Raw genomic sequence first — 16,748 nt, forward strand, 5'->3', positions numbered from 1 at the left:
CATGAGAGATGAAGAGAGGGCGAGAGAGAAAGAGAGGCAGAAACATGAGAGAAGGAGAGGGATAGAGAGAAAGAGAGACAGCGACATGAGAGATGAAGAGAGGGCTAGAGAGAAAGAGAGACAGAGACATGAGAGATGAAGAGAGGGATAGAGAGAAAGAGAGACAGAAACATGAGAGATGAAGACAGAGAGAGAGAGAGAAACAGAGACATGAGAGATAGAGGGAGAGAGAGAAACAGAAACAAAGATATGAGATGGAGAGAGAAAAATAGAGAAAGTAGAAAGTTAGCAGCCAAACCATCTTCGGAAGAGCCAACAGCTGCCCTCCATCTCCCTCCCTCCCCCTCTCCCTCCCCATGCTCCCCCTCTCCCTCCCCCTCTCCCTCCCCATGCTCCCCCTCTCCCTACTTCTCTCCCTCCCCTCTCCCCTCCCCATGCACCCCCTCTCCCTACTTCTCTCCCTCCCCCTCTCCCTCCCCATGCTCCCCCTCTCCCTACTTCTCTCCCTCCCCCTCTCCCTCCCCATGCTCCCCCTCTCCCTCCTCCTCTCTCACCCTCTTTATTTCTCTCCCTCTCCGCTGCAGTCCGGAGATCACACTCTATTTCTAGCCCTGCACCAGAGAGTCAACAACAGCACCCGGTACATGTGGCCTATCACCCTATTTACCCTGGACGAGGCTCAACCCACCAGTCATACACATACCATGGAACACCAACCTGACACACACACACACACACACATCCATACCAACCATAGAAAATATCACAGGGAAACAACAAGAAAGAGATTTCACCTCACCAACTAAACCTTACAACCTGCAAAAGTAGACATGTACCCCATTTCCTTAAAAAATAGGTCAGCAGATGAAAGGACAGGTTTTGTGGTAATACCATAATAACATGGTGATATCAAAACAGGATATCCATTTGTGTTTCACGATACAGATGTTTTCATCTCAAATTATGATCTCAAACAAACATTAATACACATTATACATTTCATTGTTCAAGAGTAATGTTCATACCCACCACAACCATTATCACTGTTATCAACACCATGAGACTACAGAGTGAGTTAGTGGTTATTGTTACTACTACAGTGTGGCCCACTATAACCAATGTGCTATTCAGTGTTAAAATGGAACCTACATTAGTGTGTGAAGAAGAAGAACCAGAACCCGCCACCAGTTAGACTAGAGAATCCTACTAGGAAAGCAAAGGGGCCGGTCAGACAGGCAGTTATTCATTCCGTCCCTTTGCTTTGCATCCAGAGGGAGAGAAAGTGAGACCACCACCACCAGACCAGACGGAGTAGTTTAATATGGGTGAAGGAGGATGGAGGAGGACGACAGGGGGGAGATTCCCTGGACCGGAGAGTGGCTCCACCAGGGGGGGCCACCACCTCCCTTCCTACCTGACTGATGCAAAGCCTGGCTCTGGCATGGGACCACAGTGGCGGGTATGGCCCCGTGAACTCTGGTCGTCAGGGCTGCTGGTTTAGCTCCAGCTGGAACTGAGCTGGCCTGGCCCTGGCTGGGCCGTGGTGCACTATCCAGGCCACAGTGGGTGCCATGGGGTTGGGGCGTGGACCCCGCGATGCGCTGCTTCATCTCTGAAGACAACAGACGGCCTTTGTGCATCCACTCCTGCATCTTGTTGACGGTGACTCCATGGGGCTTGGCAGAGCCTCCCCGGTCCCACGCGCTCATCTCTCCATCTCGCTTGCTGTTACCACCCTGCTGGGTGTCTGCGTTGTCGGACCATCCAGTGAGGCTGTTGACCGAGCCACTACTCTCGTTCAACTTGAAGTCTTCACCGGTGTCTTGAAGCAGGTCGTCGCTGCTCGTGTCACCATTGTAGCTGGCCTGTTTCTCAAACGGGTCAGAGGCTCCAACAGCCTGTGGCCTACTTGCTCCATCCCCATTCTCACAGGCAGGGCTTTGGGAACCGAGGGCCTGGATGCAGGGCGCATTGTGCGCGCCACTGCGGTATTTGATAGCTCTGTCACTAGTGGAACGCAGTAAGGGAGGCCCAATCCTGCTAGCAGATAGATTCACGAGGCTCTTGCTAATGACATTTTTTTTTAGACTTGGATCCCCTCGGTTTTCACTCAGCAGGCACAACAGGATGGAGTCTGTGTCAGACACCTGTTGGACACTGTGCTCTCCCGACGACCAAGCATCACTGTCCACGTGCTTGATGGACAACCGTGAGCACATGCTGTCCCGAGAGTGACTGGAGGAACTTGCCTGATCTATAAAACCGTTGACACTGACCTGACCATCAAAACTAATATCATGCATGGTGTTTATAAGAAGGTAATAGGCCTCTTTCAACTGGCTCCGCAGTCTGTCTGTCTCCTGCACACTGTCGCTAATGACTTGTCCTTTAGGAACATCTTTTCCCGAATCTATGGCTTCTATTTTATCTGAGCTTTTTCTATCATTTGGACCTAATGACTCAGATACATAAAAGGGAAGAATTACATTATCATAATAATCATCATCCTCGCTATCTAGAGAGTAGTGTCGGGGTGCTCCTTCTCTTGCGCATATGAAGTGGGAGGCCACGTTAACGTCGCATATCTCCAATTCAGTGGGGAAAAATGTCGGGCTCTGCAAATGGGTCACCCTAATGTTGTCCCCTGTAAATTCATGCGAGCTCCCGTAACTCTCTATGTTTCTAATCACAATGTTTTCCTCGGTGTAATTACTGTCCGGATGATGCGCACACGCGATACCCGGCGGACACATTTGCGTCCCGTTATTTGTAACATTTGTTTTCAATATTTGGTTGTGGCCAGGATGCACGTTTGCCGTAACGTTGAAATCATTTATAGACCTCTGCCCGTTGTCTGCCTCGTAGTTGTACACAGTTTGATGACAGGAGTCTGTCTGCCCGTGGCTTACTCGAGTCTTTAGATCTTTGTCAAAGCAGACATTTGTTCCATTACTCTTTGAAGCAGGATAGTGGCCATTTGTCATTTTAACTACCCCATCAGGCCTTCTGTGGTATATAATGTGATTATTAGGACTATTGCTCCCAAACCCTATTGAATCCCCTGCGCTATACTGTCGCGGAATGGGGACAAAGTGTTTTCTCTGTTCGTGCGCTCTACCTATGTGTCCTTGTTGTAATTGTCCAGAGAAGTAGCCGGGCCCTTGTTTATGGATTCTGATCATCTCGTCTCTATCGTTCCCCTCGTACTGAGTTGCTCTTTGAAGTGAGACCCCCAAGAGTTCCTCATTTACTCGACCCCTAATCCCGGAGCACCCGCTACCCAGATTGTCCCCCGGCCCCCGGCTAGTGTTTATGTGCATGTTAGCTGAAGCCTCGTACTGCTGGGGAAACTCACTCGTCTCAACAACTCCTACCGTGCTCTGCTCTTGATCTAATCCAACCTTGTTTACTACAATGTCGTTAACGTAACTATCGTTACCTCTCATGATGTTGTCTGTCAGACAATGCAACTCTGCGAACATTACTACTGGACGAGTTTGGCCGTCTGGGTTTTGAGAAACTTTTCCTTTACCTGCTCTGCCCCCATTAGTCGCAGCGCCGTATCCACCAGCCGGCGTCCCTTTCTTAGATTTCTTCCCCCGAAGTTTTGCTAATAAATTCCTCCTCAGAGGATCAGCCATTCCTTCCTGTCCACCGGTGTTTCTCCAGTTTCAGCACACGCTCTCAGATGGGTAGCGATCGAGTTTGAGCACCCTTTCTGCGGACAAAATTCGCCGGGCGTGCAAAGTCCTCCCCATTCTCCACTGTCACCTCAAAACTGTCCGCCTCGGCCTCACTGACTGGCTTTAGCTACTTAGCTCACTTGCTCAACTGCGCCTCTCTCTCTTCTCTCTCCGCTCTCCGGCCCCTTCCTCTCTGCTCTCTCCGACCCCCCTTCCTCTCTGCGCTTGCTGTTCAAATATTTGGAATATTTTCTGGCGGGGGTGATAGGCGCATTGCGCAAACTCGTACGCAAGCAGTATAATATTTAGCTACCTGCTACATTGTAGAACTTCACGACAATATGTTAAGAATTTGTCAACATTTGGCTGCGTTTACACAGGCAGCCTAATTCTGATATTTTTTCTCACTATTTGGTCTTTTCACCAATGAGATCAGCTGTGAATAAGAGCTTGTGCTGTGAAAAGATCTGATGTGATTGGTCAAAAGACCAATTAGTAGGACAAATATCAGAATTGGGCTGCCTGTGTAAACGCAGCCTAGTATGCCACTGACACAACATGTGCCATTGTATCCTAGAGGCAACATGTGACAGATTAGCAAATCACTGGTTACATTCCAGTGAAGCTATAAAGCATTAATAAATCCCCACTGAGTCCATATAGGTCTAGTCAAAATAGGCATAATAATAATAATAATAATTCATGATAATATTAAGTAATAAGCCAGTCCAGAATCTATAACAACTGATAGCTATAATCTTTTAAACTGTGATAAGTGTTTATTAGCAACATGTTTGTCAATCTCAAGATCTGTTCTTGAACATTTTCTATTAAGGTATCTTTACGTTTACTCAAATATGACAATAAATTACGTTTTCCACCAAAGCACAGAGAAGGATGAATGAATAATGTCTACAAAGTAGCCTATTGCGTGCCTGCATCAATCAACTGTAAAACACTAGATTTCTTATGGCATTCTCATCATTTATGCCTTACAGTTTCTGTATTTTCATTCTATATTACATATAATTACATATGTATGTTACTACCTGTACTTACACAGCAGATACAATGTACACAAGTTAATATTCCCCTTTAGTCTGGAATAAAACCTATGTGAGGTTGCCAGGATTTTATTTTTTATTTAACCTTTATTTAACTAGGCAAGTCAGTTAAGAACAAATTCTTATTTCATTTTGAAAAAATATGATGAATTTTCAGGAGAGAGGGAGTGAGAGAAAGAGAGGGCATTTTACTCTGTATGCAGACCACCACAACATTAACTGAGCACAACTATTTAGATTTTTCAGGGGGTGCGGCAGAATCCTCAGCACCCCTACCTCTATGCAAGTAGCCCTGAACAAAGTCTGGATAATCATGGTGGGTGTGTAAGGAACCATTCAGGAGACATCTCCTCCTCAGTATGACTCCATATTTAGAGGAATAACAACACAGTCTCTCTATCCTTTCTATGTTAAAGAGGATTTCTCATCATGCTAACATCAGCCAAAAACGTCATCCAAAACTCACTTGACCACAGGCAAAAGGGGCAGATTTTTAGGAGCTCCAGTTCCTCTTGTAGAATATTAGCTCAAAAGTATTGTGGAGCTACTGCACCTAAATATAACCAGTACCGGCACCAATTTCAGTCCAAGTCAGTCACAGCTTACATCTGTATATGATCATATACACTGAGTATACAAAACATTAGGAACACGTTCCTAATATTGAGTTGCACCTACCCCCTTTTGCCCTCGGGAACAGCCTCAATTCGTCGGGGACTACAAGGTGTCGAAAGCTTTCCACAGGGATGCTGGTAGCTCTCCACAGGGATGCTGGTCCATGTTGACTCCAATGTGCTTCCCACAGTTGTGCCAAGTTGGCTGGATGTCCTTTGGGTGGTGGACCATTCTTGATACACATGGGAAACTGTTGAGCGTGAAAAATCCAGCTGCAGTTCTTGACTCAAACCAGTTCACCTGGCACCTACTACCATACCCTGTTCAAAGTCACTTAAATCTTTTGTTTTGCCCATTCACCCTCTGAATGTCACACATACACAATCCATGTCTCAATTGTCTCAAGGTTTAAAATCCTTATTGAACCTGTCTTCATCTACACTGATTGAAGTGGATTTAACAAGTGACATCAATAAGGGATCCTAGCTTTCACCTGGAATCACCTGGTCATGTCATGGAAAGAGCAGGTGTTCTTAATGTTTTGTACACGCAGGTGTATATCTCTCTATTATGTGTGGGAATACTTTGGAACAGATTTCCAAAATGTAAATTACTTGGGGCTGATTTGCTGGTGTTTTACAGTCTTTTCTGTTCAACAATAAAAACATTTTAAAAAATCACTCACGGGACATATTCGGTCTGCGTGCTTCCAGTTGGGGATTCCAGCTTTAGGAGAATAAAACAGAGTACACTGTCTGTAATGATCGCATGCACCCCCAAGTAAAACACTATGATAAGCATCTGTTATTGCTGCGGAGCCATGTAGACCTGTCACCTTTGCGTGCCTCACTGATAGATTAGACCTTGTCTGGGCAGCTATTTACTCGTATTTTTTGTTTAAAAGCTGCACTGTTGGTTATGGCTTGTAAGTAAGCATTTCACTGTAAGGTCTACTACACCTGTTGTATTTGGAGCATGTGACAAATAAACTTTGATTTGATTTTATATTTACAGGTCAAAGCCTACAGGTAAGCACAGAGACGAGGGAGAGATGGGAAGGAAGAGAGTGACAGAGGGAGAGAGAGAGATGGGGGAGGAGAGAGTGGTAGAGAGAGAGGTAGGTAGGGAAAGAGGGGGAGAGAGAGACAGAGAGAGAAAGAGAGGTCGTTTTATTCTATATGCAGACCACCACAACAACAACTGTGCATAACTTATGGCACACGGCATAAGTGAACATTTTTGTATGTGAAAGATGTTTCATCGCACAACTACTTGCAACATGGAAAGCAGGAGCCTGGAAATGGGACCATGGGTTATTGCCATAACCAGGTTCAGGTTATTACTATTTACTAAACATTTTTTAAAAACATTTTTGCTAATTTATTACAAATAAAAATCAGAAATACCTTATTAATATAAGTATTCAGATATTTTGCTAGGACACTCTACATTTTGTTCAGGTGCATCCTGCTTCCATTGATTATCCTTGAGCTGTTTCTATAACTTGATCGGAGTCCACCTGCGGTAAATTCAATTCATTGGCATGATTTGGAAAGGCACACACCTGTCTATATATGGTCCCACAGTTGACAGTGCATGTCAGAGCAAAAACCAAGCCACGAGGTCAAAGGAATAGTCTGGAGAGCCCCGAGACATGATTGTGTCGAGGCACAGATCTGGGGAAGGGTACCAAAACATTTCTGCAGCATGGAAGGTCCCCAACAACACAGTGACCCCCATTATTTTTAAATGGAAGAAGTTTGGAACCACCAAGACTCCTCCTAGAGCTGGCCATCAGGGCCAAACTGAGCAATCGGGGGAGAAAGGCCTTGGTCAGGGAGGTGACCAAGAACCCGATGGTCACTCTGATAGAGCTCTAGAGTTTCTCTGTGGAGATGGGATAACCTTCTGGAAGGTCTCTGCAGCACTCCACCAATCAGGCCTTGATGATAGAGTGGCTAGACGGAAGCCACTCCTCAGTAAAAGGCACATGGCAGCCCACTTGCAGCTTGCAAAAGGCACCTAAAAGACTCTCAGACCATGAAATACATGATTCTCTGGTCTGATGAAACTAAGATTGAACTCTTCGGCCTGAATGCTAAGCGTCACGTCTGGAGGAAACATGGCACCATCTCTACGGTGAAGCATGGTGGCGGCAGCATCATGCTGTGGGGATCTTTTTCAGTGTCAGGGACTGGGAGACTAGACAGGATCGAGGCAAAGATGAACAGGGCAAAGTACAGAGAGTTCCTTGGGGCGAAGGTTCACCTTCTAACAGGACAGCTAAGAATACAGCCAAGACTATGCAGGAGTGGCTTCAGGACAAGTCTCTGAATGTCTTTGAGTGGCCCAGCTAGAGTCCAAACTTGAACCCGATCGAACATCTCTGGATAGACCTGAAAATAGCTGTGCAACAACGCTCCCCATCCAACCTGAAAGAGCTTGAGATGATCTGCAGAGAAGAATGGAAGAAACTCCCCAAATACAGGTGTGCCAAGCTTGTAGCGTCATACCCAAGAAATCTCGATGCTGTAATTGCTGCCAAAGGTGCTTCAACAAAGTACTGAGTAAAGGGTCTAAATACTGTGATATTTCTGGGGGTTATTTTAAATATGTTTTTGCTTTGTTATTATGGGGTGTGTAGATTGATGAGGAAAAAAATCTAATTGAATGAATTTTACAACGAGGCAGTAACGTAACAAAATGTGGAAAAATTCAAGGGGTCTGAATACTTTCCGAAGGCACTGTACTCTTATAATCTCCACCAGCACAGCCAGAAGAGGATGTTTCTTCCTAGGCTCCTGCCTTTCCAATAAGTTTTTCCCAGCCACCGTGCTTTTACATCTGCACTGCTTGTTAAGGGTTTTAGGCTGGGTTTCTGTATAAGCACTTTGTGACATCTGCTGATGTAAAAAGGGCTTTATAAATACATTTGATTGATTGATATAGGCTACATGTTTATACTAGTAAAAGAGGATAGCTACTTAAACAACTATGAACAATAATCACAGAAGTGAGCAGTGGATGACTCAAATGATCTGAAATAGTGAAGAGAGAAATACAGTGTTACTACTGTGTAATAGATCTGTTTTACACCATCAACATTACAGGATAACTACTCAAGGCTATCATAGATTAACCTATAAAACACAGACATGTCAGTTTAGTCTTACGTCCTAAAGCATAACATTGTCAGTAAAGTCACATGGCAAAGCAACATTCCTTACATTCTCTAGTAGAATGCTAGTATCTTAGTAACATTAAAGTTGTGCAACAACCAGCGTTGCCAAGTAGTGAGAGCATCTTAGCCTTGTACATGTAAGAGCACATTGCAATTTACTCTGCAACTTTTTCTACAACTCCCTGATACAGCAGGGAAAGAACAAAGAACGGGACATTTCTTTTTCTTTTTTCAATCACTCGCTTTCCTCTTTGAGATGGCAAAGCAGAACATCTGCTTGGCTGGCCCCCATTCAGGCCAGCCTGGTCAGGGAGTGTGTGTTTGTGTGTGTTGGAAAGAGGGCTTTGCAGCTGCTGGAGCGCTTGTCCTGATGGCTGACCATTGTTTCCAGTCTCTCCCCCTTGCTTATTTTATGGGCCTTTCCTTTTCTCAGTGTGCACCACAACTAAATGTATGTCCATGACACTGAGTCTTTCTCTGGGTATAAATTAGACTGGATCCCTAACTGTCAGAACTGCAGCGTTGCCAAGGGCCTCCTCTATGATCAAGAGTCACTATTCTTTTCGCATGCTTTCCGCTGTATCCTCCATGTATCTGGAATTTTATTTCACCTTTATTTAACCAGGTAGGCAAGTTGAGAACAAGTTCTCATTTACAATTGCGACCTGGCCAAGTTAAAGAAAAGCAGTTCGACACATACAACAACACAGAGTTACACATGGAGTAGTAAAACAAACATACAGTCAATAATACAGTAGAAAAATAAGTCTATATACAATGTGAGCAAATGAGGTGAGATAAGGGAGGTAAAGGCAAAAAAGGACATGGTGGCAAAGTAAATACAATATAGCAAGTAAAACACTGGAATGGTAGATTTGCAGTGGAAGAATGTGCAAAGTAGAAATAAAAATAATGGGGTGCAAAGGAGCTAAATAAATAAATACAGTAAGGGAAGAGGTAGTTGTTTGGGCTAAATTATAGATGGGCTATGTATAGGTGCATTAATCTGTGAGCTGCTCTGACAGCTGGTGCTTAAAGCTAGTGATGAAGATAAGTGTTTCCAGTTTCAGAGATTTTTGTAGTTAGTTCCAGTCATTGGCAGCAGAGAACTGGAAGGAGAGGCGGCCAAAGGAAGAATTGGTTTTGGGGGTGACCAGAGAGATATACCTGCTGGACCGCGTGCTACAGGTGGCCAGCGAGCTGAAAGAAGGGGGGACTTTACCTAGCTGGGTCTTGTAGATTACTTGGAGCCAGTGGGTTTGGCGACGAGTATGAAGCAAGGGCCAGCCAACGAGAGCGTACTGGTCGCAGTGGTGGGTAGTATATGGGGCTTTGGTGACAAAACGGATGGCACTGTAATAGACTGCATCCAATTTATTGAGTAGGGTATTGGAGGCTATTTTGTAAATGACAGTCGAGGATCGGTGGGATGGTCAGTTTTACGAGGGTATGTTTGGCAGCATGAGTGAAGGATGCTTTGTTGTGAAATAGGAAGCCAATTCTAGATTTAACTTTGGATTGGAGATGTTTGATGTGAGTCTGGAAGGAGAGTTTACAGTCTAACCAGACACCTAGGTATTTGTAGTTGTCCCCATATTCTAAGTCAGAACCGTCCAGAGTAGGGATGCTGGACAGGCAGGCAGGTGCAGGCAGCGATCGGTTGAAGAGCATGCATTTAGTTTTACTTGTACTTAAGAGCAGTTGAAGGGCACGGAAGGAGAGTTGTATGGCATTGAAGCTCATCTGGAGGGTTGTTAACACAGTGTCCAAAGAAGGGCCAGAAGTATACAGAATGGTGTCGTCTGCGTAGTGGATTAGAGACTCACCAGCAGCAAGAGCGACATCATTGATGTATGCAGAGAAGAGAGTCTGCCCAAGAATTGAGCCCTGTGGCACCCCCATAGAGACTGCCAGAGGCCCGGACAACAGGCCCTCCGATTTGACACACTGAACTCTATCAGAGAAGTAGTTGGTGAACCAATCGAGGCAATTTTTATTTTATTTTACCTTTATTTAACTAGGCAAGTCAGTTAAGAACACCTCTTGATCTTACCCATCCCGGATCCGGGATCGTGAATACACCCTCAGGCTCATTACCATAACGTAACGTTAACGATTTCTAAAAATCGCAAATTAAATGAAATAAATATGCCTGCTCTCAAGCTTAGCCTTTTCTTAACAACACTGTCATCTCAGATTTTCAAAATATGCTTTTGAACCATAGAAAATCAAGCATTTGTGTAAGAGTATTGATAGCGAGCATAGCATTTATCGTAGCAATTAGCACGCAACATTTTCACAAAAACCAGAAAAGCAATCAAATAAAATAATTTACCTTTGAAGAACTTCGAATGTTTTCAATGAGGAGACTCTCAGTTACATAGCAGATGTCCAGTTTTTCCTGAAAGATTCTTTGTGTAGGACAAATCGCTCCGTTTTGTACATCACATTTGGCTACCGAAACGAACCGAAAATTCAGTCACCAAAACGTCAAACCTTTTTCCAAATTAACTCCATAATATCGACCGAAACATGGCAAACGTTGTTTGAATCAATCCTCAAGGTGTTTTTACACATATCTCTTCATTGATATGCCGTTCGTGGAAGCATGCTTTCGCCTCAGAATCCCATGGAAAAAACCAGCAGCTGAGTTTTGCGCACCAATTTCCACGCAGGACACCGTGCGGACACTTGGCAAATGTAGTCTCTTTTGGTCAATCTTCCAATGATATGCCTACAAATATGTCACAATGCTGCAGACACCTTGGGGAAACGATAGATAGGGCAGGCTCATTCCTGTCGCATTCACAGCCATATAAGGAAATAATGAAAAACAGAGCCTCAGAAATCCTGCTCATTTCCTGGTTGCAGTTTCATCTTGGTTTTGCCTGAAGCTTCTGTTCTAGGGCACTTACAGTGAATATCTTTGCAGTTCTGGAAACGTCAGAGTGTTTTCTTTCCAAAGCTATCAATTATATGCATAGTCGAGCATATTTTTGTGACAAAATATTGCGCTTAAAACGGGCACGTCTTTTTATCCAATAATGACACAGCGCCCCCCTAGGTTGAACTGGTTAAGAACAAATTCTTATTTTCAATGACGGCCTAGGAACAGTGGGTTAACTGCCTGTTCAGGGGCAGAACGACAGATTTGTACCTTGTCAGCTCGGGGGTTTGAAATTGCAACCTTCCGGTTACTAGTCCAACGCTCTAACCGCTAGGATACCCCTGCCGCAATCATTTGAGAAACCAAGGCTATCGAGTCTGCCAATGAGGATGTGGTGATTGACAGAGTCGAAAGCCTTGGCCAGGTCAATGAATACGGCTGCACAGTATTGTTTCTTATCGATGGCGGTTAAGATATCGTTTAGGACCTTGAGCGTGGCTGACGTGCACCCTTGACCAGCTCTAAAACCAGATTGCCTAGCGGAGAAGGTGTGGTGGGATTCGAAATGGTCGGTAATCTGTTTGTTGACTTGGCTTTCGAAGACCTTAGAAAGGCAGGGTAGGATAGATATAGGTCTGTAGCAGTTTGGGTCAAGAGTGTCCTCCCCTTTGAAGAGGGGGATGACCGCAGCTGCTTTCCAATCTTTGGGAATCTCAGATGACACGAAAGAGAGGTTGAACAGGCTAGTAATAGGGGTTGCAACAATTTCGGCAGATCATTTTAGAAATAAAGGGTCCAGATTGTCTAGCCCGGCTGATTTGTAGGGGTCCAGATTTTGCAGCTCCTTCACAGCATCAGCTGACTGGATTTGGGAGAAGGAGAAATGGGGAAGGCTTGGGCAAGTTACTGTGGGGGAGTGCAGTGCTGTTGACCGGGGTAGGGGTAGCCAGGTGGAAATCATAGTGATTGTAGCCCAGGAGTGGCTGATGGAACTCTTCAGCTGGCTAACTCCGGAATAATTGATGTTTGCTCCGGGACCAACGTAAGCCAATAGTCACTTGGATAGCAGCTAGCTAGCTGCAAGATCCAGGTGTAAATGTCCAGAGCTTGCGGTTGGAAGCCGGAGATATGGAGAGAAATTAGGTCCGGTATGCTCTGGTCTGAGTCACGTTGTACAAAACTGGCGATAGCTTTTCGAGCTAAAGGATAGCTGATGACCACCAACCTTGGTTAGCTGAATACAAACATTAGCCAGTAAACTGGCTAGCTTCTGGCTAGCGTCTATTGTGGATTTCAGATTTGAGGTGAATAATACTTTTTATTTTTTATTTGGTGAGACGTGTTGCAGGAGAGTGTTTTGAAGTTGAGTTTTTAGAAAAGAAAATATATAAAAAGATGTTTGAAGAAAATATGTATATATACGCAGTATTGTATGTCTTCAGTTGAGAACACAGTTGTTAAATGTTCTATTCTCTTTTCAAAATGTCTGGGAAAATACCGTAGCAGTCAAACTGACAGTTTATTGTGATATTGTCCCTAAAGTGAACATTTTTTATTTGTTTATACATTGAAATGCAGACATTAATCTGTACTCTAACCACTGCCAAACAATATGTTGACATCACAACATCACAACCCCTTCCCTAAAATCTTGACACAGATTAATTAGTAGTACACACTGTTAAGCATCTAGACAACACACTCACCAACAAATTGACACACCCAGACCAGGGCAGTGTTATCTCTAAGCCTCCAATCCAATGCATGTGTTCGCTACTCGACCTGCTCCGGCCACTTAAGCCTCTTGATGCAGGACAAGACCTGGACAGAGATGTAGAGATACACATCTCTCCTATTAGCCTACTGCTGTCCAGGCTGGCTATCAGGCTATCGCTCAGGCTACCGTTAGCCACTTAGGGCCTGGCTGGGCTCAGTGGGTTGGGGCTAGCCCTCCTGCCCTGCCCTTCCCTCTGCTTGGCTTTATCAACAGACAGCCACTGACATGTTTATCATCACAGTCAGACTCTTTGTCTCCTGTCTACCTCTTTGCTACTGTTCACCATTCATCCCCAATCTCTCCTCTCTGGGTCTGGCTCCACTTTACTGCCATACATCATTGATCTTAGGCCTGTCCAGGTTCTATTAAGTGACTGGGGCCATGGCCTGTGTGTGTGTGTTTGTCTTTCCTCGATAAAATCACTCACAATACCACTCACCAAAATGACCTGGTCTACTATACACTGTGCACAAAGCATTAGGAACACTTGTTCTTTCCATGACATAGACTGACCGGGTGAATCCAGGTCAAAGCTCTGATCTCTTATTGATGTCACCTGTTAAATCCACTCCAATCAGTGTAGATTAAGGGGAGGAAACCGGTTCAAGGAGGGTTTTTAAGCCTTGAGACATGAATTGTGCATGTGTGTGCCATGAATGGTGAATGGGCAAGACAAAACATTTAAGTGCCTTTGAACGGGTCTGGTAATAGGTGCCAGGCGCACTGGTTTGTGTCAAGAACTGCAACGCTACTGGATTTTTCACGCTCAATAGTTTCCCATGTGTATCAAGAATGGTTCACCACCCAAAGGACATCCAGCCAACTTGACACAACTGTTGGAAGCATTGGAGTCAACATGGGCAAAGCATCCCCGTGGAATGCTTTCGACACCTTGTAAAGTCCATGCCCAACAAATTGAGGCTGTTGACTCAATATTAGGAAGATTTTCTTATTGTTTTGTAACCTCAGTGTAGGTTTATAACACTACCTGTAAAGAAATGTAATGATTATGTTGTGTTGCCTAAAACACACACATCTCAATAACACACGTCTGCTGTACATCTGCAACAGCAACGTGTTGCCTTACGTTCAGGGGTGTAAAGTAACTAAGTAAAAATAGTTTGAAGTACAACTTAAGTCATTTTTGGGGTTATCTGTACTTTACTGCTTATATTTTTTTACAACTTTTACTTTTACTCCACTACATTCCTAAAGAAAATATTTACTTTTTAGTCCCATACATTTGCCCTGACACCCAATAGTACTCATTACATTTTGAATGCTTAGCAGAACAGGAACACGGTCCAATTCACATACTTAGACTCGCTAAACACAAAAGCTTTATTTGTAAATTATGAGTGTTGGAGTGTGCCCTTTATCCGTAACTTTAAAAAACAAGAAAATCGTACAATATGTAAAGTGCAGATCCCATGTTACATGAGCTGAAATAAAATGTGCAGTTTTCTAAAATGTGCAGCAGTTTTGTCACACAACACAATGCCATAGATGTCTCAAGTTTTGAGGGAGCGTGCAATTGGCATGCTGACTGCAGGAATGTCCACCAGAGCTGTTGCCAGATAATTTAATGTTAATTTCTCTACCCTAAGCCGCCTCCGTCATTTTCTATTAAGGTACAGTATCTTTCCTTTTACTCAAGTATGACAATAAAGTACTTTATCCACCACTTAGTAAAAGCAAAGAGAAGGATGAATGAATAAACTCTAATGTCTACAAAGTAGCCTATTGCGTACCTGCATCAATCAACAGTAAAACAATTGATTTTGAATGAGTTCTTATCATTTATGCCTTACAATTTCTGTATTTTCATTCTATATTACATATATTTGTATGTTACTACCTGTACTTACACAGCAGATACAATTGATTTACACAAGTTAATATTCCCCTTTAGTCTGGAATAAGACCTATGTGAGGTTACCAGGATTTGGGGCCTTTTTCTACCACTGCTTATGTTGCCTTACATTAAGCATTTAATGACAGATTTAAGAAAGGATTTGTCCCTACTAGCTGTTATTCCGTGTTTTCCACTGTGCAACATCTGTTTGTCAGTATGGGCCGGCCAGTGGTGTGAAAAGTAACTTCTAAGAAACATCTGCCTGTGGCCCCTGCTGGCAGTGGGAAGAGAGAGACAACACAAGACACGTCTCTCAGCACTCAGCAGACTGGGTTTAAATACTACTCGTCATCTTTCAAATACTTTGTGCTCTTGCTCTTGCCTGTCTGGAGTTGTCAGATGGGCGGTGTTTGCAGGTTTTGGACAATTCTATTGGCCAGGCAAGCTCAATCAAGGACAGTTAATGTAATTGAAATTTGAAATAGTATTTGAACACAGGTCTGCTCCTCTAACACAGCACCCACCACCTAGCATTCCCAGCGAGCCTTGGTGACAGCCTGACAGCCCTTTTTCCTGGCACTTAGCAGTCCTCAGGGTGTAAATACAGACCACCACACAGCTCACCAGCAGTTAGATAATAGCCGTGGCCAGAGTCATGGGATGAAATTATAAGTGGATGTACCATCATAATTTGGGTTTGATACTGCAACTAGCACATTATGGAAAAAAATGTCTTCATTAACTACAGTTGAAGTCGGAAGTTTACATACACCTTAACCAACTACATTTAAACTCAGTTTTTCACCATTCCTGACATTTAATCCTCGTAAAAATTCCCTGTCTTAGGTCAGTTAGGATCACCACTTTATTTTAAGAATGTGAAATGTCAGAATAATAGTAGAGAGAATGATTTAATTTCAGCTTTTATTCCTTTCATCACATTCCCAGTGGGTCAGAAATGTACATACACTCAATTAGTATTTGGGAGCATTGCCTTTAAATTGCTTAACTTGGGTCAAACATTTTGGGGAGCTTCCACAAGCTTCCCACAATACTTTGGGTGAATTTTGGCCCATTCCTCCTGACAGATCTGGTGTAACTGAGTCAGGTTTGTAGGCCTCCTTTGCTCGCACACGCTTATTCAGTTTTGCCCACAAATTTTCGATGGGATTGAGGTCAGGGCTTTGTGATGGCCACTCCAATACCTTGACTTGTTGTCCTTAAGCCATTTTACCACAACTTTGGAAGTATGCTTGGGGTCATTGCCCATTTGCGACCGAGCTTTAACTTCCTGACTGATGTCTTGAGATGTTTTTTCAATATATCCACATAATTTTCCTCCCTCATGTAGCCATCTATTTTGTGAAGTGCACCAGTCCCTCCTGCAGCGAAGCACCCCCACAACATGATGCTGCCACCCCTATACTTCACGGTTGGGTTGGTGTTCTCCGGCTTGCAAGCCTCCCCCTTTTTCCTCCAAACATAACGATGGTCATTATGGCCAAACAGTTCTATTTTTGTTTCATCAGACCAGAGGACATTTCTCCAAAAAGTTTGATCTTTGTCCCCATGTGCAGTTGCAAACCATAGTCTGGCTTTTTTATGGCGGTTTTGGAGCAGTGGCTTCTTCCTTGCTGAGCGGCCTTTCAAGTTATGTCGATATAGGACTCGATTTACTGTAGATAT

General features: G+C 44.0%; 1 protein-coding gene across 3 annotated transcripts in view; it reads right to left on the reverse strand.

Moving 5' to 3' along the window:
- The window catches only part of syde2 (synapse defective 1, Rho GTPase, homolog 2 (C. elegans)), a 79,326-nt gene extending 75,333 nt beyond the window's left edge, over nucleotides 1-3,993 (reverse strand). The window contains exon 1 of one of the 3 annotated variants that reach the window (XM_052462052.1): nucleotides 1,415-3,993. In XM_052462052.1, coding sequence (XP_052318012.1) covers nucleotides 1,415-3,641 — 2,227 coding nt within the window. In that variant the 5' untranslated portion in view covers nucleotides 3,642-3,993. The remainder of the gene's footprint in view (nucleotides 1-1,414) is intronic. The other 2 variants (XM_052462043.1, XM_052462058.1) reach the window with 2 other exon arrangements.
- Nucleotides 3,994-16,748: the final 12,755 nt, after the last annotated feature.

Source organism: Oncorhynchus keta, chromosome 1, assembly GCF_023373465.1.
Source record: "Oncorhynchus keta strain PuntledgeMale-10-30-2019 chromosome 1, Oket_V2, whole genome shotgun sequence".
Lineage (NCBI taxonomy): Eukaryota > Metazoa > Chordata > Actinopteri > Salmoniformes > Salmonidae > Oncorhynchus > Oncorhynchus keta.